The sequence below is a fragment of the Colletotrichum fioriniae genome (genome assembly GCF_027942845.1).
Source record: "Colletotrichum fioriniae strain IMI 355084 chromosome Unknown scaffold_3, whole genome shotgun sequence".
Lineage (NCBI taxonomy): Eukaryota > Fungi > Ascomycota > Sordariomycetes > Glomerellales > Glomerellaceae > Colletotrichum > Colletotrichum fioriniae.
This window is the reverse complement of record NW_027076839.1, coordinates 1960772-1981453: the sequence shown is the minus strand read 5'-3', so window position 1 is coordinate 1981453 and position 20682 is coordinate 1960772. Positions and strand designations below refer to the sequence as shown.

Sequence of the window (20682 nt, the reverse complement as noted above, 5' to 3'; positions counted from 1 at the left end):
CTTCATGCTGATCTCGTCATCTAATAAACCCTTCTTGGCTCGAGAGTAGTCGTCTGTACGTCGTGTGTGGTCAGCAGCTCACGCGGCCGCTTCAGGATGGATGATGCTTCGTGCCGTGGCTTCGTCATAGCCAATGACATTTACCAAGTATGCCATCCTAGACCAGTCAGTACAAAATCCACCCTCCCAAGTCCAACATCACTCACTTGTCATTGTCGACCTCGGTCCATTTGAGGTCCTCGAACCTCTGTTGGCAGTCCATCCACGCCATCGCCCGCGCCTTGGGCTGGATCTTCTTGACGGTAAACTTAAATCTGCCGGTGACGGGTCGGTGGTCAGAGACGCGAACTTCGTGTCGTTTGTAGTCCACCTGCTTGATCCTACCACCGCCGCGGTAGAGCAGCCGATCGCACCACGCGGGGGAACGCTTCTTCTCGCTCGTGTCGTAATTGTCCGTTCCGACGTCGTACTTGTACGTCGGTGCAAAAGTGATTGGCATCTCTTCAAAAGCGCGGAGCTTAAAGGCAGGGTTGCGCCGCCTGGCCACTAGAAGCTGGTCTCGCTCGAGAAGCTTGGCGAGATTATTCTGCTTCACTGCGATGACGACCGTGTCGCGCGACATGGTGTCAATGCGGTAGTTCAGGTCGCCGTTGAGCAGACACAGCTCGTGGTCCAATATCATGGTGCCGTCTCCGCCGCCGACATAGCTGTCGAGGCGAGCGCTGGGGTCTCGCTCGGGCGGCAGAATTTGCGCTTCGAGAATGGCGGCAATGTCGTTATGGCGACTGTTGGCCTGCGACTGACCGGCGGCCAAGTGACAGTTGATGAAGCACATGGACGAGTCGTCCACCATGAATCGCACGACGATGGCGCCCTTGTTACCGTGAAGACCTCCCATGCCTCGCTTAACCTCTGCCGCGCTGAGGTTCTGGATCCGATCTCTAAGCGTCGACTTGACAAAGATGCAAGTGAACAGCCCAACCAGCGTGGCAGTATGGAGCAGGTGATACAGACAGTCCGGAGGCATGTAGTCGTCGAGGCTCTTGAGGAGGAAGTCTCTCCAGTCGCGGTACTGATGGCTCATGCGCTCCTGGTCCGAGCCCTCCTTCTTCTTCACCTTGAGGAAGCGTTCTTCTGCGGTTAGCTTGATTTCTGCTTGGAAAAGGGGTGACCTACTGGCTGTTGCGGTTTTGTCTTCCAGGTCCACCAGCTCCTGGAACCCAAATATTAGAATGTCTGGCGAGCTGTTGGACGTGAGCAGGCTCTTGATGAACTCGGCATCCTCTTGCGCGTATCGCAGGCTGTGGGGTGTTGAAGCACCCGCGTTCCACGTCATGCACAGCACCTTGAGATCTTGGAACTCGCAGTACTGCGTGTCCATGGCCTTCATCTCGGCCTCGTGCCAGTCGTCCTGCAGCAAGCCGTCCCAAACGCGGAGCATGTTGTCGGCGCCGAGAGAGATGACCTGGTGGCGATCCAGCCTGTAACAACTCGATGCATCCGAGACGAGCTTTACGACGGGGTTCTTTTCGTGAGCCTGCCAGTCCTTCTTCTGTGCCCAGGGCGTGGGCTCCATGTCATAGACACCAATCTTGCCAGTGTTGAAGCCTGCCCAGAGGTGATCGCCAACCCCCGCAAGAGAGTTGATCTTCCACGAACTCAAGTTGACGATGCCCAGACACGAAAAGTCTTGCGTGTTGTAAATGGATACCTTTCCATCGGCGTGGCCAAAGAATACCTTGTTCGGCTGTGACCGCACTTGCGTTCCCGAAGTCACCTCACCCGCCGTATCCTGTGCCAGAGCGCGGACCAACACTTGGAATTGAGTTTGTCCGTCTGAAGATGGCGCAAAGACGCGGATCTCTTTGCCCGTCGCGTGCCATAGCTCGTCCCCGACAATCATGGAGAACGAATGGCCCTTGGGTAGGCGGAACGCTTGGTGTGCATTGTTGGTCAGATTCGGCGTCCCCGTTTCCTCGTCCGGGGCCCAAACGAGCAAGCCGCCATTCTCATCCAACGACCACATCTCGTTGAAGTGGCGGTAAATCTTGACAACCTCGTGCCGGCCGTGAGCCCCTGGCTTGTTCGCGACCACACTTTGCGTCGCAATGTCGGCTTCCATCAATTCGCCAAAGTTGTTTCCAATCCATAGTCTCTTTCCTTCCTCGTCCACATTCAAGCCAGGCTTGAAAGCCACAGTCGTGGCCTTGATGCCTTCGCCGTGAGCAAAACTCATCAACAACTCGCCGTCTCGGAGGTTCCACACTCGTGTGAGGTGGCCCGTCGTGCAGATGAGATCGCCGCACACGTCAAACGTTCGCGGATCGTATTTGGTCTGGATTTCGTGCATGCCGTGTTTTATGTAGGGCGGTCGTCGATTAACGTTTGCAGGATCCGGGAAATTTGGTATGTTGCCGTTGATCTCGACCTTTGACGTATTGCTGGAGGGAATCAGAGAGACAGTCGGCTCAGGTGGCGGTGGAGGCTGCACCGGCTGGACATGCTGCACTGGCTGAGGTGGTTGAGGAGGCGGCGGGCGCGGTGACGTGCGGTCCGTGACTGTATTCGCACGCCCCGGTAGCCGTGATGGTGGCGGAAGATGTGTTGTTGTCGGCGTCGAGACGATTCGCTTGGGCGGGGGCTGGAAGTCGACAGAATGGCTGACGGAGTGGCTGACGACGTGGGTGTTGACGCCGCCTGCTCTTGGAGGCCGCGGAGGCGGTTTCATCGTGACCGGCGGTCGCGGCGGAGGCTCCGCAACGGTCTGCGGTCTTGCGGGAAGAGCGGGTACACTGGGCCGGTCACCCGTAATCTGCGGAGTGATCTGACCCCTGATGAACCCATTCGTCTCCTGCTCCCGCTGGCTCCTCTTGGTCATGATGGAATGATGAACGGGGGGCGGCGCGAACCCGACATCGATCGGTCTGCCTCTCTGGGGCGGCGGTGGTTCCGTCAGCGTTGCGAGCGCCTTTGGCCTGGTGGGGAGCGTTGGAGGGGCCGGTTCGTGGATACTATCGGGACTTCCAGGCGGGCTGCTAAAGGGAGACGTCTCTTCCCTGAGCTTGCCCCTGATTTCGGTAGCCCCGATTTGGTGATCTGCGTAGTAGGGGGCCTTTGGCTGGTCTCGCATCGACGGCTTTTCGGCACGGTTGATTGGCGGGGGCACAGCGGGCTTGTTGTCCCTCCGTATCTCGCCAGATCGTCTCGGCGGCGGTGGTGAAGGCGGCTGTGAAGCAGACAACCTCGGTGAACGTCGCGGATCGAGCGAAGGGGTGTGCGGCCGACTTGGGATCTTGAAGGCTCGCGAGGTGGTTGGCGTGGTGGGGGTGGAAGAGCCGGAGTCGGCGGCGTTTAAAAAGGCCGGTGCCTCGGCGATGGAGAACCTCGAGATGGAGTTCTTGGGCGGTGACTGAGGCGGTTCTACCAGGACCGAAGGAGCCTTGATCGGCTCCGGTTTCAAGGTGGGAGGAACCCCGAGAGAGCGGCCGGGCGAGCGAGGGACGGGCTCGTGCAGAGGAGGCGGGAGTGACGGTGCCGAGATGCTCGCGCGCTCACGGGGTCTCGGGGGGATTGGGAGGCTTTGGAGGCTTTCGGAGGAGGCTTTCGCATCTCGAAGGAACTCTGGCTTCGGGGCCGGAGAGATGGTTCGGGGCGGGGAGGGACCAGGCGCGGCGGCAGATTCGCCATTCTTGTTCATGTTCTCGAACTTGGCCCTCAGCGACGAGACGGGTTTCTGGATACGTTCAGCATTGTAACAAGACAAAAAGACAGGGCGGCGTACAAGTGATGAGCCATCAGGCCCGTTCTGAGCGGGAGGAGCCATGGTTGTAGCAGAAACGACAGCGGGAGCCTAGGGTGCCGATACCCATTACACCCACGGCTGCAAGTGTATCGTCATGAGCCCTCCAACGGCGTGTGGTCTGTCGCCGGCTTAGCCAAGCAGAGTAGGTTGCTGGTCGTGGATTGACGAGGTCGTCGAGTGTCGTCGCAAGGATGCGTAAGCGGGCGTGAGAGCGAGAGTTTGTTGCGCGCGTGTAGTCGGGGAGATTCTGACAAGTGGGATGGACGGCCGTGCAAGAGGGCTGAGGAGCATAATGATGCTGGGCGGATGTTTCGAAGCTAGCGAGATGCGAAGGGGAGCATGGCTAGGTTGCCGTCACGATGGGCGCGTGGGAGGTGAGAGGGAAAGCAAGCTTCGGGTGTTTTTCTGGAGCAGTGGCAGTAGGCAAGGTGCGGGAGGTTGTGATTGACGACGAAGTGGCATTGCAATGGCCCCTTGGAGCAATAAGATTCCCTCCGTAAGGTACTGCGTAGCCGTTTTGCTGGGACGGCAGTGTGTGGATGGTGTACCTGATTCGCCGGTACCTGTGTTGGCGCACCAGTCTGGGGGATGGAGGGAAGTACCGCTCTCCGAGATGAGGCAGGGCAGGTGGGCAGGTGGGTAGGCACGGCAGGGAAGGGGAGGGGAGAAAAGGGAAACGTATGCTAGGCACGTAGGCCGCAGTAGTGCTTTGCGGCGCCGTGCACACCAGAACAAGCGTCTGTAGGTACCTTGAGGTAAGGCAAAGGGTGGGTGGTAACCGACACTGACAGACAGACAGAGGAGGGGGAGCGGTACGTGGTGGGATGTACGTAAGGTTTGAGGGGACTCGCCATCCAAACACTGCCGTCAATTACGACTTGCGCTGCGACCTGCCGTCGTGCCTGTCCCGCCGCAGCATTATGGCCCGTCTGGGTTTAGCAGTCCCCGTAATGACATATGACCCTGCCAAGCAAGCGTCTCCATCTCTGTCAGCCTCACCAGTTGGGCCCAGGGTTGAAAGCCCAGTTGCGGGACTCTGGGCGAGCTCAATACGGAGTACTTTGTCGAGAATTCGAGATGCGGATTACGGAGGCCCTCAGCCACAAGGTACTTGGGGACATGTACCTCGCGGCTGGGGGAGACGATGAGACCAGGGCCGCCGCCGTTGGCCTTGCCGCCTTGGTTCCTGAGGAACTTCAAGGTTTGGACACTAGTCGTTCCGTAATTAGGCGACTTCACAGGCTGAAGGCACCCCTTGTAAACTACGCAGTACGTTCCTCGCAGGCGTGGCAGGCACGCACAGCACAGCGGTCGTTGAGTCCGGCGCACCTGTCCCGTGTCTGGGGTCTGGGACCACGTACCTGCTTACCTCAGCTTGAAGCCGTGAGCCGACGAAGCTGGCACCTTGGGCTGAAGCATCTCCTGCCGTTCCTCAGCCCTGGGTTCCCTTTCCTAGTAGAGAAATGTTTCAACCACCATCACAGGTACACGGTACTACTTAGGACTCTCTAGTCTTTTCTTAAGAATTTCCAGCCTGGCTACAATATAGGTGCAACCCAAGATGTTCTGTCAGTTGGTCAGTGACTGAAGTGTGGCTAACCTCTTTCATCTTTCGGGGTCCACAGCTCGCGTGCACGGTGCAAAAGGCCAAGCAATCGGGGATTCTCGAGCTCCATCATCAGACCATCCCACTTTCTACAGTGCGTCCTCATTGCTCAGTGGTAGCTTGCGCTCCGATCGACCGGGTTCCCAATCGTCCTTGAGCCAGCAGACAGGGCTACATTTTTTCTTTCTTTCTTTGGTTGTTCAGACCAAACAACACAGCTATCTCAACTGCAACAAGACCGACCTGTCCAAATCCTCAAACTCTCACGTCCCACCGCAAACATGAACACCGTAAGTTCCTCGCCAGCCGTCGCACATGGTTTCAAGTTCTTGGCTGACATCAAGCCTAATCCTAGGTCAAATCATTCTGGTAGGCTTGACTCGTCGTCCTGGTCGCAAACCGCTCTCCTCGTCGATCAACAACACTGACACTCTTTCGTCTCGCAGGCTCGGATGGGGCTCCCTCTGCGCAGGTACTTCGTTGTTGTCACTTGAATACTTTTCCGAGCGCAGCTAACGTGTCGCAGCCGGCGGAGCTGCCTACTACTTTGCCAAGCAGAGCATCAACGCCGATCGTGCAGCCCGCTTCGAGGAGCAGCGCCAGAAGAAGGCGATGGTCCAGTCTCTTGAGTACGGCGACAACGTCCCCTCCCAGCCCGGCTCCGCGTCCGCCATGGCCGGGGCCGCGCGCACCGATACCGCCGGCTCCCCCAGCCAGGAGTCCAGCTCCGATCCCGCCCCAACCCGCCACGCCCCGGTGACCGAAGCCCAGAGAGTGACGGAGAAGAGCAAATACGAAAGTAGTGTGCCGTTCAAGAGTCCAAAGGGAGATCGGTTCTCATAGCCACGGGGCCAAGGCGGTGGATGGATTGGCCCAAAGCTCGTGTAGTATAATTGTTTGCTCGGCCGGTTCTGGCTGTACATTGTATCATTGAGGACGACACGAAGAAACGATGCCCTATTTCTTGCGTTTGCATCTTTCGGGCTTCGCGTTGGTGATTTGAAAAAGCAGTATCTGGGTTTGGGGCTTGTCAATGATTCATTACATCTCGAGCATGCTTCGACGTCTCCATTGGTGAATTCACGCAATGCACCACTCTCGACAGCAATGCCTCCATCGTTTAAAGAGCCTCTCAATCACCCGCATACGATTGATCGCTCTGTATCGGCAAGGTGTGCGCAATTGCCTCAATGCCAACACCTCAATCTTGTTGACTTCAAGCACGAGGTGGCCGATCGGCTCAAACCGCTAAGAGGCGAGCCACTGTTCGCACTGGGCAGATGGGTCCTTCCGGAAGATGCCGCAGAACCCTCGATTCTGCCCTCCAGCCTCAAATCCGAGCTAAGCCACTTTGGCCCTAAGCACCCAGCTGTCGCGGCCGTTGCAGCTTGTGGCGGCACGTCGTCCTTTTGCTCAGCTCTAGCTCGACCTCGACATCCCACTTCAACCTCACCTCAAAGTCTGTCACTTTCCGCCTGCTACCCCCAATCCCACCCAGCAGGCATGCGACCGGGTCACAATGGCGAACCCTGAGCTAGCGATAGCCAAGGCCTCCTTCAGCGCCATCCTCTTCCGCAAAGAACCCGTCTCGCTCACCAGGCCCGAGATCGAGAGCTTCCACACCCTCCTTCACGACGCGATACACCAGTGCTCGCCGACCAACGTTCAGGTTTGACGCCCTCCAGCGGCCTCTACTATTGCCGCTGTTCTCTCCATCTCTACACATCTCTGTGTGCGCTCCTCTGTGTGGTTGCAAGGTCGACTAAACTCCCGCCGCCTCTCTCTAGAAATGCAAGCGCTGGATCCTCAAGAACCTGGTCCCCTCGCCGGCGCGCGTCAGCGCTGTCGGCAAGTACCTGGCCGCCCTCTCCAACTCGTTTCCCGATGACGGCAAGACGAAGCCCTCGACGCGGAGGAAGCGTCTGCACATTCTCTACCTCATCAACGACGTCCTCTACCACGTCGCAGTGCGGGATCGGGATGCGCGCTTCGCGACCGCCATAGAGGCCAGTCTGACGCCCTTACTCCACGGCACCGCCAAGTTTCCAAACTACCCCAAACACGCAAAAAAGCTCGAGGATCTGCTGGCGCTGTGGGAAACGCAAAAGTACTTTCCGGCGATCGTCATCGATGACCTCCGCGAGACCGTCAAAGAAGCTCCTCACGGCGGCAAGGTGGCAAAGGGAGAACAGGGCCAGACGGGGTCGAATCTCGGCTCGAGGCCCGCCAAAGATGCGCCATACATGATCCCCTCAATCCACGGCGACCCGAACACGCCCTGGTTCGACCTCCCGGCCGCGAACTGGCTGCCGCACCTCACGCCAAACTCGACAAAGGCCATGAACCCAGACATGATCAAGCCGCTGCAGCTCGCCCCAGGGCCGGCGGACAAGGCCCTCGCCAAGGCGGTCAAGGACTTGCTTGCGGACGTCGAAAGGCTCTACAATCCAGGCGCGGCCCCGCAAGATGATCAGCAGCAGAACACCGGCCTCAGCGAGATGGGTGAGCGGGTCGTTCTCGACGAGATCACGGGCGAGGTCATTGACGGGGAGACGTACTACGGATGGTCCCGCAGGTTCTGCGAGAAGATGAAGCAGCGGAAGAAAAAGGCCAAGGGGGGAGCACCCGACCGCGGCCGTGGGCGGTCCGACTCGAGGAGCCGTTCTCGGAGCTCCTCCCGTAGCCGATCCAGCAGGAGCGACTCTCCGCCGGCCTTTAAACGACGCAGAGTGTCGCCGGGCTCGCGGACGCCCAGCCGCAGTCGGAGCCGGGGTCGCGGGCGAGGCAACCGTTACGATTCGAGAGACTACAGCAGGTCCAGGTCAAGATCAAGATCAAGATCCCGGTCGAGGTCGCGTCCTCGGTACAGATCAAGATCAACGTCGCGCGACCATGGCCCAGCAAGAGATAGAGATAGGGACAGGGGCCGCGCCAACGCGAGCAGGTCACCATTTCCACCACCCGATCGCAATCGTCACCACAACCCTCCAGACTTTGGGGCAGGAGGGCACACCACCACCGGCTGGGGACAGCAGCAGCCGCCGCCGCCGCCGCCGCCGCCCCTCCGTCGAGCTACAACTCGCAACAAGCCTTCCCTGCCGTACCCCCGCCCCTACCACAGGCGCCAGGCGGCTTTGGTCGCTTCCCTCCGCCGCCGCCACCGCCTCCGCAAGGCTATCAGGGTCAATGGCCACCGCCGCCTCCTCCACCACCTCATCTAGGCGGGCCCCTCCTCGCACGGCTGGGCTCCTCCGCCACCGGGCCCAGGGGTCCCGTCACCGCACATGGGCGGGTGGGCGGCACCTCCTCCACCGCAGCAGCCGCAGCAGCAGCATAATCACTATCAGCAGTACGGAAGAGGGAACGGCGGCGGGTACCGTGGACGCGGGGGGGACGGGGCGGGGGCTCTGATCGCGGCAGAGGAGGGTGGTGAGGTCATCCGAGATCATAGCACAGAACCTGCAGATTAGCAAAAAGATACACGCCATTAAACATGACAAGTAACGCTCAAAGTACAGTTCTGCGTAAGCCGTTTTTTTTGTTACCCAAGTCTAAAATTGTGGCGGAATCACACGCCAGTACTCATTCATCGTCCAAGACAGAAAATCAAGGAGGTTAAAAAAACACCATCACCATTCCCCTTCCCCTCGATTCCTCGCGAGCCCCCCTTCTTTCGTCCGCTCCCCCGGTTCGGGTTGCAGCAAACAGGAGGCTCGCGCAGAAAAAGAAGGAGAAAAGCATCGTCTGTCTTCCCTCCCTGAATCTCGTCCTTTGTACGCCAGTCCCATCTTTCTCGTTCGTCCACGCCTTCTTGTGCTCTCACAATAACGTTTTTCTTTTCGCGAACCCCTCACCAAGTCTCTGTCACCCCAAAAAAAAACGGCGGGCGGGAGAAACAACTCGATCTCGAGTCGAGTCTGTATTCCACGCAAAAAAGAGAAAACAAAAGAAGTGACATCATGAAAATTAAGTATGTTCCCGGGGGCTGCGAGGCCCCATCCCTAGCGCACGGAAACCTTTCTTTCCCCTCCGCACCAAAGTCGTTTCCTGGGTGATCCTCTGAATCATTCCCTCCAGCATACAACTCATGCATGAGTTTCCCCTTTTTGAAAATCACCCCTCAACCGGTTGAAGGCATATCATTCAGTGATGTCGGTCCCCGTCATGACTCCTCGTCCGCCTCGGCCTTGACTTCGCCGTTCTCTTCCGCGTCCTAGAATCCGTCATGTTAATCGATGGTCCGTGATGCGCATCAAGTCAAACAGAAAGTAGCGCAAAGGCACGCCGAGCAGGAACAAATGACAGTAAAATCATGCGTGCTGTGGGCTGATCATACCGAGTCTTGTTGCTCTTGCCGACGATCCCTGCGATCTCCATCCTGCAGCTTAAGAGAATCTAGTCGCTTCTGGTTGTCCTCGGTGCCGTCAACCTCGTCGACGCGGGAAAGAGATCCGGCGTGGGCTCTACCCGCGGTCGGTGCGCCGTTTGCTGATCGCCTTTGCTCGGCCTGGTCTGAGATGGAAGCCCATTTCCTCTCGCGCAAGGCTTCCCTGGCCGCGGCGCTGTTCTGCTGCTCGGTGTAGTCATGAGAGCAGTCGTCGAATAGTTGGGGGTTAATTTCCATGAACAGCTTCATGGCGTTGTACACCATGCCGTGAATGGTGCTGTCTTTGGTCAGCGGGTCCTGGGATCTGTCGAGCATCTGTACTCACCGGTTCCAGTGGCCCTTTGAGTTCTCATAGAGCGGCGCAAACATGATGGGCAGGATAATCTCAACATTATCGCTGACCAGGTTGCAAAAGTACTCGTTGTTCCAAAAATAGAGCGCTCGCTCTGCGACCTGGAAGTGAGGGCTGGCTACAGACTTGGCAAGCTGGTGGAACAAAGGCTCCTGCACCTTGGCAAATTCGGCTGGATCCATAACTTCGAAGATGTCTTCGACCTCGTTAAGGAACATAACCTCTTTTGTGCTGTTGACCTTGGGCCAGTATCGCAAGAGGCCGAGGACGACCTGTACACGTTAGCTCAGTCTACGACAGAGACACAAGACAACTCACCTCTTCCGTCAGCGACGCGTCCTTTTCGAGGAACTGGACAATGCAGTATGCCAACTGCGGGTGGTACATGCTCAGACTCTTGACTTTGTGCAATGGTATCAGCACCCTTGTCAAGAAGGTCTTGTGCTCCTCCTTCAGCGGCAGGGCAAATCCGTTGATAATGGAACCCAGAATCTCCAAAAGCTCGGCGATGCCGTTGAATCTTTCCGTTTCGTATGTGAACTGGAAAAAGACGTTGTTGATGGAGCGGCGGATGAAGGAGCGGAGGTTGAGGAATTTGCCGTAGATTCGGTGCAGGGTTGTCTTGAGGAAGTCCCTCTCGCGCGGGTCCTCGGAGTCGAAGAGCTCCAGCAGCTGGAGGACGAAGCTGTGGTCAATGTAGGCTTTGGCAATGTTGGTGTTGAAGTCTTGGCTCTCGATGAATCGGAGGAAGAATTCGTAGACGACCTGAATATGGGGCCATGCAACCTCCAGGACGGGCTCGTCTTCCTCGGGATCGAACGCTTCGCCCTGGGGATTCATCGGCGGAGGGATAGGTCGGAAGAGGTTCTTGGCGAACATTTCGACGACTCTGGGGTACATGGGTTCCGTAATGACTTGGCGGTTGTTAGCTACGTAGTCGAGCAGCTCGTGGAGCGCCAGTCGCTTGATCTCCTTGGACTTCATGTCACCGCTGGCATCGTTAAAGTCAAAGATGACGTTGCACTGGTCAATCTTTTGCATAAACAGCTCCTGGCGGCGATTAGGGGGCACCTCATGGAAGCCGGGGAGCTTCTCGAGCTCGCGGTGGGCCGAGATGTCGAATCGTGAAGAGTGCTGTCGCTTGGGTGTCCTGAGACCCTCGGGGACGTCCTTGGGAGTCTGGTGGAGGCGATCGAACATGAGCGACTTGGTGCCGGCCTTGGGGGGCGCGAGATCGTGCGGCATGGTCTCTGCGGCACCGGGAGGTGGGACATGCTGGAGTGGAAGTGTCAACGATCAGCGATCAGCAACGTAAAAGATGTCTGCCACAAGACTTACCGGAGCACTGGGGCTGATGATGACGGTAGGCGGCAAAGTTCCATGACGGCCTGGAGAACCTCCACCGTTAGCACCTTGGGCAGCACCCGCAGAGCCGAAGCGGTCGGCACCTTGCTGGTTGCTCAATGGAGAGGGCTGGTTCGCGGTGCCGTGCTCTCCGCCGGCATTGTTAGGAGGCAGGGGCTTGTTACGGGCGTCGGCGAGGTTCGTGGTGGAGGACGAGGGTGTCGGGTTGGGTGACTGGTTGGCATCTCGGCCTGAGCCAGCACCGCCGGGGGATGCGGTGCCATCTTTGGCGTCCTTGTTCTTCTTAGGCTTATTGGGGTCTTTGCCGCGCGAGAGCTGAGCATGCTGGGTTGTCAATATCGTGTTCAGCAGCGGGATTGGGCTTCAGGGGCAACGGGTATTGACGGAGACAACTCACCACCCTCTGGCTGAAGCGCTTCATTGTGGACGTCACTGTAGTGTTCCCTCTCTCCGTGGGGTGACAGACTCGCCGACTCGAAAGCTGCAACTAGAGACAGTAAACCGCAATGGACGCAGGTCCAACGATTCGGGATATGGAGGAGCGCAGGGCGGACGGTCGAGGTGCAGGTGGTGGTGCTGCTGCTGCAGGGGGTTCAATATCGGCCGGGTGTCGTCGAATGTGGGCAGGCGATGCGGGCGGATTGGTAGACGGCCCGGATGGCGAGCTGCGCAGTTGAATGAAGGGTGATGCGTGGTCGCGGTGGGTGTCTAGGTGGCAGCGAGCGCGTCGGCAGATCGATGTCGACGTGATGATGAAAGGAGGGCGTTGCTTTCGCTGCCGCTGCCGCTGTCGCTGTCGCTGTTGCTCGGCGAGGGCTGGGGTTGGGTTGTCAGGAAAGCGTCGCTTTTGGATGCGAAGAGCAGGGGGTGGAAGCTAGAGTCGGGGATTGGCGGGTGAGTTGCGACAAGGTAACGACGCATCAAAGGTTGGCAGATGAAGAAAAAAGGTATGAGCGATCGGGCAGCGAAAGAAGAGAGCCAGACGCGAGAGGTTGAAGGTAGATGGGGGGTGGAATCTCTGGATCGTCGGTAAAGCTGAAGTTGTTTGCGGGGCCCAGGTGTGAAGTGTGAGACGACGACGCGGGACCAGGAAGCCGACCTCCCCTAACGTGCTAGCGGCGGTGCAAATATTAAGGTAGAGAGAGCGGTGCTTTGGGAGTCTGGACAGCTGGAGACGGCCCCAGCGGTGCGGCGGCAGCCAGCCAGGAACAGGCCTTGACACTGTTGACAGTGGGAGGCGCTGTTGACGCGGGAGTTGGGGCTTGGATAGAAAGGTTTAGATAAAGCAAATTCGACAGTCGGTCAATGACAGAATGGGTTTGGAGGAAGAAGAAGAAGTGGTGTTGAAGATGCGCATTGGGACTCCAGAGAGGCACGCAGACGGCATATGGTCGTTGTTGTAAGAGGGGGATGAGGTTGACGGGTGGAGGTTTGAGGCAGTGGCAGTGGCAGTGGACAGTGGACAGTGGAAGGTGTGGTCTGGTGCTTCTCGCCTGCATCATCAACCCAACTGGACAGACTGCAATCGCACCGACTGTGCAGGAATTGGGTGGGCACGCCGTACCACCTGTGGGTTTTGGGCTGTTGAACTGGAGACGCAGTACCTCACAGTCGCTGCGAGGACCACAACAGGACACCACGAAGTAGCAGGCCGGCGGCGGCAGGCGTGCAGGCGCAGGTGCTATGCAGAACGGATGGGGTAGAGGGACTTTGGTACCTCCCGTGGACGACAACTGTCACCGACTGCCAGAGACTGGTGGCTGAGCACGGATCCTTCTGGGATTAGGTAAGATAAGTTGCCCTCGTCTGGTTGGACAGCTGGGGTCACTGCTTCTTGAACTTTGGCAGCTGTGATTGGCGGGGTGGAAGCTGGACCCTGGAGCTCAATTTCTCCTGACGGGCATAGTGTTATTCCGGAGCATTTTGACGGGTCCGGGTCGGGTCACTGCACCACTGCAGCCCCCCCCTGGCCCCCACAGACCATCTCCACACAAAGACATCAGAATGCACACAGAGACCATGACAGCACACTGCCAAGCCACGCAACGAAACTGAAGAAAAGGGTCCCATTTCGTTTGATCCGTGTCATTTCAACCCAGACACACACTGTGATAACATCACCGATACTATACGATCTAGCAGCAAGAGTGCTGCAAGTCACCTGCTAGCCCTTGCAGGGACCTCTCCTTGGGACGCATTCCGCGCCATGTGGGCATCATCACATCACCATTGGGCCCAAGCTACACCTCAGAATCAACCGTCGCCCAGTTCTTCGGGAACAATTCTACGAGTGAGCAACATTGGACGAAAAAGAAGAAAAAAAGGACCAGCTGAGCCATCTGAAACGCGAATACGTCCGTCTCTGTTTCTTTGAGACTCTGCATCGCTGTAAATAGAGTTGACGGGGATTCTTGATGGGAGAATCGTCACGTGTCTATCATGTCCTTAACCCGTGTCTAAGACGAAATTCATCTGATGTCTCTTCGGTGATGCCATATTGGATCTACGGCGTAGCAAAGAGAAAGTTGGTGACAATTTTTCGTCGATTTCCATCGCGCCTGCCGCTGCGCGAGCTGTACAGTGCAAGGACTACATGCGGCCCAGAGCACCCGCTGAAAATGCAGTGACCATCGGGGACGGGCAACACTTCGCACCGTGCATCAAATCCATCTCAGTCGCTCGGAACGGCATCACAATTCCAGTGACAGCCACGGGGTGACCAAAACGGCATTCGGCCTGGATCGCAGTCTCACCAAGCGCCCCCGCTGAGACACTGTCCATTACACGCGCTTCCACAGCTTCCAAGTCGGAAGCAGCCAGTCGATTGGCTCCGACTGACCACCACTGAATCTCGAACCAAGTGTGTCGAACCACACCAACAGTAAGCCGTCGCCATGGACACCCAGGTCGAACCGGTCAATGATGGGACGGCGGAAGAAGGCGTCGAGAGCGTCGAAGGTGTCAATAAGGATGACTCCGCCCCAAAAGACACCCATGGCCCATCACCACCCAAAGACAGCAACTCGGCACCCCGGTTCCCGATCCCCAAGAGGACCATGGGCGCTGTCGAAATCCCCATGATTGTCATGAACCTGGATCGGACGGAAAAGGCGTTTGGCAACGTCTCGTCTTTCCGAAATGTGTGTATCGCGGCGTCTGAGTCTCTATCCGATACTGACGCCAGGTCCAGATCCTCGACAGTGAGCGCAACACAATCCCATTCTATCTCAACCCAGAGAGCCCTTTCCGCAGACCCATCATGTCTCACAGCGCTACGAGCCACAATGTGGTCTTGAAGGTCACGGTCCCGAAGCGGACCGGCAGGAAAAGGAAGAGAGGGACCGACGGGCCGTGGGAAGGTGAAGTCGACATGCGGGATGTACCCAGGGCCAGCCCAGGCGCCGAGCCCATTTACTCTAGATCAAGGCTGGACAATCCAAAGCTTCTGCGGCGGAAAATGCGAGACAATGTCGACAGGTACAGCGTAAAAGCCGTCGGCGTCATCAAGCACACCCACCGCTTCCGAGGTGAGGACATGCGCACATCAAACTCGCCTACCCCAACTGACAAGAGACAGGCATGGCGGATTTCCACTGGGGCCTCGAGCAGTCCCCCTTCATTTCGAGATTCATGAACCAGGTCATGCCTGGCGATAGTAAGTCAAGCTCTCATGCTGGTAGCCTAGCCGAGCCGATCTAACACGCCACAGTCACCAAGATGAGGGACTTCAAGTTCATTGACGGCGTCGACAAGGGGCCAAACGTCGACATTGTGCCGCCGCCCGTGTGGACGCCAATGACGCTTCCCTTCATCTACAACTACTCCCAAAACCCATATGTCCGCACAGAGCTCGACCAGACGGGCCAGGCGCAGCTCATCAACACCCAGCTGCCCACCCTCATCGGCTACTTCCTCAAAGCAGACCAGTATCCCATTCCGCCAGGCCCGCAGACCCCGTACGACGGCTCCGACGAGGAGGTCACGTACTGCATAGCCCGCATGCTGGAAGCGATGGAGGAGCGGCCCATCTGGACACGCCGGTCCCTGATGAACAAGCTCGGGTCCGTTGTCCGCAACGCCAACGTCATGAAGCGTTGCGTCGGCTACGTTGGCTACCAGTTCCGTGGCGGGCCCTGGCGCGATGCCATCATCAAGTATGGCGTCGACCCGCGCACCGATCCCTCCTTCAGGACGTACCAGACAATGATCTTCAACATGCGCAAGCTCCAGGCTGGGCACATTGGTGAGACATGGCACGCTATCCGCAGCCTGCGCACCGAGCAGCGCCAGCCCCAGGGCGACAATCACGAGTCCCACGTCTTTGACGGCAAGTCGTACTGGACCGACGGCAAGGTCTGGCAGATTTGCGACATCACGGATCCCCTGATTGCAAACATCTTTGCAACGGCACCGCAGCGTCCCGAGGTCGACATTTACAATAGCGGCTGGTACCACCAGGGCACGTGGGCCAAGGTCAAGGGCATCATGAAGACCAAGATGATTGCGATCCAGTTTGGGCGCAAGCTCACGGACGACGACTTTGCCGGCATCTACGAGGTGCGTGACACGACGCCGCCGCCGGGCTCCTCGAGCGTCCACGTGCCGCTGCCGGATCTCGAGCTCACCGACGCCGAGAAGCGCGTGCTGTACGGCCGCCGCTTCAAGGAACCCAAGAAGAAGCGCAAGGGCACCGCGTACCGCGTCACTAAGTCTAACGGGCCGCGGGGCGTTGCTGCCGCCGCCGCTGCAGGGCTCAAGGCTGCTGGCAAGCAAGACTCTGGTGCGGAGGATAGTGATGAGGATGAAAGCGAGGATGACATTGACTACCTCAACGATGAAGATTACGAGCCCAAGAGGCGGGTCTTTGCACCCGTGCCTGGTCTTGATGAGGGCATGGAGGAGGAGGAAGAGGAAGAAGAGGGGCTCGAGGAGTACGGCGATGAGGATGATGATGGAGAGGGCTACGGGTACGACGACGACGGCGAGAGATATGATGAGTATGATGAGTCGCTCGTCTATGATGCTCCTGAGCGGCGTGGCGTTCGCTTCGCAGACGATCAGGGAGGTGAGACAGACGTGGATGCGGCGTACCCCTCGGAAGTACTGCCTTGATGTGAATAGGGCATGCCGATGCCACTCTGCCCAGGGATCATCACAGATTCGCTCGGAGTGGAAGCAGAGAATTACTGGCGTCGAAAGGGTTCGCATTATGCTCTGTTTACAAACTAGACCGAATTCCCTCGGATATATATCCCATGCCCGTCTCTCATGCTACCAGATTCCGTTGCCTACCCTCAAAGTCTAAAAATAGGACAAATGCTGAGACGCGGCAATAAAAGCCGCACAAAACGTATGTGTCAAAGGCACCATGAGGGAAGGAGGCGAGAGGGAAACACAAAGAGAGAGAGAGCCTCACTGCACCCTAAGCACCTTGGTCTTGTTCTCCTTCTGCTGCCGCATCCCCTCCACCCACGCCGCCGTCTCCCGCAGCGCCCGCCGGGGATCCTTTTTCCGCTTCAGCAGGAACCCCTGGATCTCGGCCGGGCTGAAGAGGCCGTCGGGAATCAGGGCGCCAAACTCGTCGGCGATACGTCCCAGCTCCTCGCCGTCGAATTCATGGTGGCGCGCCTTCCTCTTCTCTTCGCCTTCTGCTGCTGCCGCGGCGTCCGTCTCTGGCGATGATGATGATGATGGGGAGGAGACTTTCTCTGTTGAAGGGGTGAAGGAAGACTGTGAAGGCAACGGAGTCGACGGAGAAGACGAAGAAGAAGAAGAAGAGGCAACAGAAGAACCGGCGTTCCCATTCACAAGAATAGGTGGCGCGGGATTCGTCGGCGGCGCAACGTGCCCGTCGACCCTCTTGGCCGGGCTCGCCCCGTCGGCCTCGTACATGCGCTGGAACAGCTCTGTCGCCTGCGCGGGCGTGGCGTTGGTGAAGCCGACCTGTAGGTCGACGCGTCCGGGCCGGATCAAGGCCTCGTCGAGGGGATTCGGGCTTGTTGGTCGTCATGACGAGGATGCGGCCTTCTTGGGACGCGACGCCGTCGATGGCGTTGAGGAGGCCCGAGAGGGAGATGCCCTTTTTGTCGTCCTTTGATTCCTTTTTGAGGGCGCGGGCGAGGTCCGAGACTTTCCAGTCGTCTTTGTTTGTTGTTGTCGAGGTCTTTTTGCTGCTGCTTTCGTCCTTGGAGTCGTTTTTCTTGTTGTGGCTGTTGGATTTGTCGTCGCCGTCTTTGGTGCCATTGGAGGCAGCACCATCAGCAGCGGCGGCATCAGTCTCGTCTTCGACGCGAGCGAGGCCCGCGGTGTCGATATCCTCCAGCAGAACCACGCACCGGCGCGGCAGGAATTGAACAGCGTGCCCAGATCCTCCTCCGTCAGCGTCGGCTCCAGCAGCGAAATCACAAAGATGTCAAGCCCGAACACGCCAGCGAGCGCAAACGACAACGAAGTCTTGCCCGTCCCCGGCGGTCCGTAAAACAGGTACCCCCTCCGCAGCGGGATCCCGCGGTTCGCGTACCACCGCGGCGTCGCCGGGTGGAGGTACTCGTTCATGTCGGCCATGACCTGGGCCTTTTGCCTGGGGTCGAGCACGACGGTGCGCATGGGGCGTACGGGCCGGTTGGCGACCTGGCTCCAGTTGTACCGCCCTCCGTAGCGGCGCATGGGCGCCGGGCTGGGCCGCTTGATGGTCGTGCGGGCGTAGTGGTCCTGGTAGTAGAACTCTTTCACGAAGCGGAGGAGCTCCTTGATGGGTTCCGGGTTGCGGCCGAAGCACGAGACGATGAGGTCCTCTTCCTTACGGAAGGTGCCGTAGTTGGACTCGCCGTCGAAGACGGACTGCTGTTTGCGGTGGAGGCGGAAGTAGCGCTTCTTGTACCAGAAGCCGTGGACGCCGACGGCGGGGACGTATCGCGGGGGCTATTCAGTGTTAGTGACATCTGGAAACAATGATAAGAGGGGAGAGACATACAGCTTTGGCTTCTTGGTTGGAAAAGTTGAGAAACTCGGTCGCGCCGCTCCCGCTCCCGGCAATCGTCCTCGTCTGCAGGGCCTCGAGCTCCTCCTCCTCCTCCCAGGCCGTCTTGCTCACCGTCTCGGCCGTCAGCGAGCGCGAGCTCGCCATCAGCGGCTGGAGCGCCAACCATTTCATCATGTGCGTGTAAATCTCGTCGGTGCTCGAGACGTGGATGGAGCTCATGAAGTTGTCCTGGATCAGGCGGAAGACGGCGCCGTAGACCTGGCGGACGACGCGGTTCGCGGCCCAGAAGAAGCCCGCGAGCGTCAGGATCAGCGTCGGGTCGATGCCCAGGTTGGAGCCGATCATCTGGTACAGGAGCATCAGGGAGCGCACGACGGGGTTGAACTGTCCGCCCAGCATCGGCAGCAGGCTCTCCATCATCTTGTTGCTGTTGCCCGCTCCGTAACCTCCCCGGCCGCCCGTCATGTTCTCCGCCATGGCGGTCAGGTTGCCCTTGAAGAGGGTTGAGAAGTCCATCTTGCCCAGGTCTATCATCTTGGTGGCGATGGGGTAGGGAACGATAAGGTAGATGCAGACACCTGCTTCTTTATATAGACACCCAAACCTAAGACCAAATGGCAGAAGCAGTGAATGGTGGGTTGAAATAAGAATCAGATGAAATTGAGGCAACCCGGCTTGAATGAGCCGCGTCTCTAGCTAGGCGATCGTTGCCTTCGTGCCTAATGTCAGATACAAACTCAAGAGAAAAGGACTAGGCATAATAGACCAACTAAGAGTACGCGCCACTGTAGCCTTGCAGTCGACTCTGCTCCGACTAAATCGTATTCCGAGGTCAGCAGAGTTGCCTGGAGTGGCGAATGAATCTACGGCCTCTGCCATGAGCGCGGCAACAGGAACTAAGAACTAAAGAGATTTGCGGCTCTGTGATTGCACCGTTGCGACAGCTCTAGCCTGGTGACTACCGGTACGAGTGTAACGAAAGAGAAGAGTGTGGGGGAGTGTACGTTGGTGTGTCAACGTCATCAGTAGGTCCATCACCGTCAGCTTGTCAGGCTCGGGTGGGAATCGATTGGTTCAGCCGCATGTCAAAGACGATCCACGCTCGCGGCAGGCAGTGAAAGAAAAGTGCTTGCATTCCTGGGTTGCACTTGCAGTTGCCGCGTTGTCTAGATTCGCCAGGATGGTGACTTGCAGAGAGATATCAAGGTTGCATGTGACTCATGGGATCTAGATCTTCGCAGAGACTGAGACACAACATCCCAACAACTACCGGTACAGTGACTCTTCATCAGAGTTGGGATGGCAAAAAGGGTCGGCTCCGAGGGACTCCCCAGTTCAAGACCGAGTTGCATTGTCTCTCAGTTGACGCTAAGAAGGGGGGCGAAAGATGCGCAGAGAAGTTGTAAGACTCAACGTTGAACGGGTGCAGCACCTGGGAACAACGCTCGCGCAGTGGCGGGCTTGGACTCTTGAGGCCGCCGCAGTTCCACGCCCGTGTGGCCAAGTGCGCTGGGCCGCTTCTGGCCGCCACTGCATGCTTCTGGCAGTGGAGGCCTCAGGCAGGTGCCGTCTTATCCGGGTAACAGTATCCACCGCGGCCGGGCATGGTCCACTTTACTCGGTGACAACGACTGCCGCGTCCGGTTCGGGCTTCGTCGGCCCTCCGGCCACCAGAGAATGGACAACTCGCAGGAATCAGACTCAGTCTATGGCAGCCTTGATACTTGACTTGTTGTACCTAAACTCTTATCTTTTCGCCATAGGATCCATGAGCACAAGCAACCGTCTAAACGCTTCCCAATGCCAAGTCCAATTGTCTTTCCCAAGCCCCTAATCCCTCCTGCTCGCCCCCTTCCGTCAACTTGACACCCCTTGGCTCGCCAGACTTCCTTGGACTCACGCTTCACTTGAGATAGCACTGCAGGGCGCGTCTATCGCCACCCCAGTTGTTGCTAACGTGCTTAAACTTGCCCCCCTCGTTCCTCCCAGCCCGCGCGCAGGGCATGTCACAGTCCGAGTCCTTGCAGGGATCGGTGCCGCCATTGGTGTCGTTGCAGTTGAACCAGGCATCGACGCTGAGCTTCTCGTACTTTCACAGCGGGGCTTCGCTGATGAGTTCCATCGACTAGACGGCGACGACACCGAGAGCAAAGATGCCGGTGGTGAACTTCATGTTGGTCAAGAGCGG

At 58.1% G+C, this 20682-nt stretch overlaps 6 protein-coding genes across 6 annotated transcripts; 3 read left to right on the top strand and 3 right to left on the bottom strand.

Moving 5' to 3' along the window:
* Positions 1-202: 202 nt before the first annotated feature.
* Positions 203-3823, bottom strand: N0V96_003429 (uncharacterized protein; the record flags this gene model as incomplete). Its single annotated transcript, XM_065756836.1, has 1 exon — positions 203-3823. The coding sequence occupies one exon, from the start codon at positions 3821-3823 to the stop codon at positions 203-205; it is 3621 nt and encodes a 1206-aa protein (XP_065614603.1).
* A 1866-nt stretch (positions 3824-5689) lies between these two features.
* On the top strand, positions 5690-6251 carry N0V96_003428 (uncharacterized protein; the record flags this gene model as incomplete). The annotated part of the gene is made up of 4 exons (XM_053198533.2): positions 5690-5698; positions 5764-5777; positions 5855-5880; positions 5935-6251. The coding sequence occupies 4 exons, from the start codon at positions 5690-5692 to the stop codon at positions 6249-6251; spliced, it is 366 nt and encodes a 121-aa protein (XP_053044069.2).
* Positions 6252-6927: 676 nt separating this feature from the next.
* N0V96_003427 (uncharacterized protein) lies at positions 6928-8745 on the top strand (the record flags this gene model as incomplete). Its single annotated transcript, XM_065756835.1, has 3 exons — positions 6928-7077; positions 7196-8087; positions 8441-8745. The coding sequence occupies 3 exons, from the start codon at positions 6928-6930 to the stop codon at positions 8743-8745; spliced, it is 1347 nt and encodes a 448-aa protein (XP_065614602.1).
* An 825-nt stretch (positions 8746-9570) lies between these two features.
* On the bottom strand, positions 9571-11933 carry RTS1 (serine/threonine-protein phosphatase 2A 56 kDa regulatory subunit delta isoform; the record flags this gene model as incomplete). Its single annotated transcript, XM_065756834.1, has 6 exons — positions 9571-9621; positions 9745-10072; positions 10121-10419; positions 10466-11422; positions 11486-11836; positions 11910-11933. The coding sequence occupies 6 exons, from the start codon at positions 11931-11933 to the stop codon at positions 9571-9573; spliced, it is 2010 nt and encodes a 669-aa protein (XP_065614601.1).
* A 2473-nt stretch (positions 11934-14406) lies between these two features.
* On the top strand, positions 14407-16624 carry TFC1 (tau 95 subunit of transcription factor TFIIIC; the record flags this gene model as incomplete). The annotated part of the gene is made up of 4 exons (XM_053198536.2): positions 14407-14652; positions 14703-15039; positions 15090-15167; positions 15222-16624. 4 exons carry the CDS (start codon positions 14407-14409, stop codon positions 16622-16624), a joined length of 2064 nt encoding a protein of 687 aa, XP_053044072.2.
* Positions 16625-16924: 300 nt separating this feature from the next.
* N0V96_003424 (uncharacterized protein) lies at positions 16925-19028 on the bottom strand (the record flags this gene model as incomplete). The annotated part of the gene is made up of 4 exons (XM_065756833.1): positions 16925-17418; positions 17456-17794; positions 17848-18433; positions 18486-19028. 4 exons carry the CDS (start codon positions 19026-19028, stop codon positions 16925-16927), a joined length of 1962 nt encoding a protein of 653 aa, XP_065614600.1.
* Between the last annotated feature and the right edge of the window lie 1654 nt (positions 19029-20682).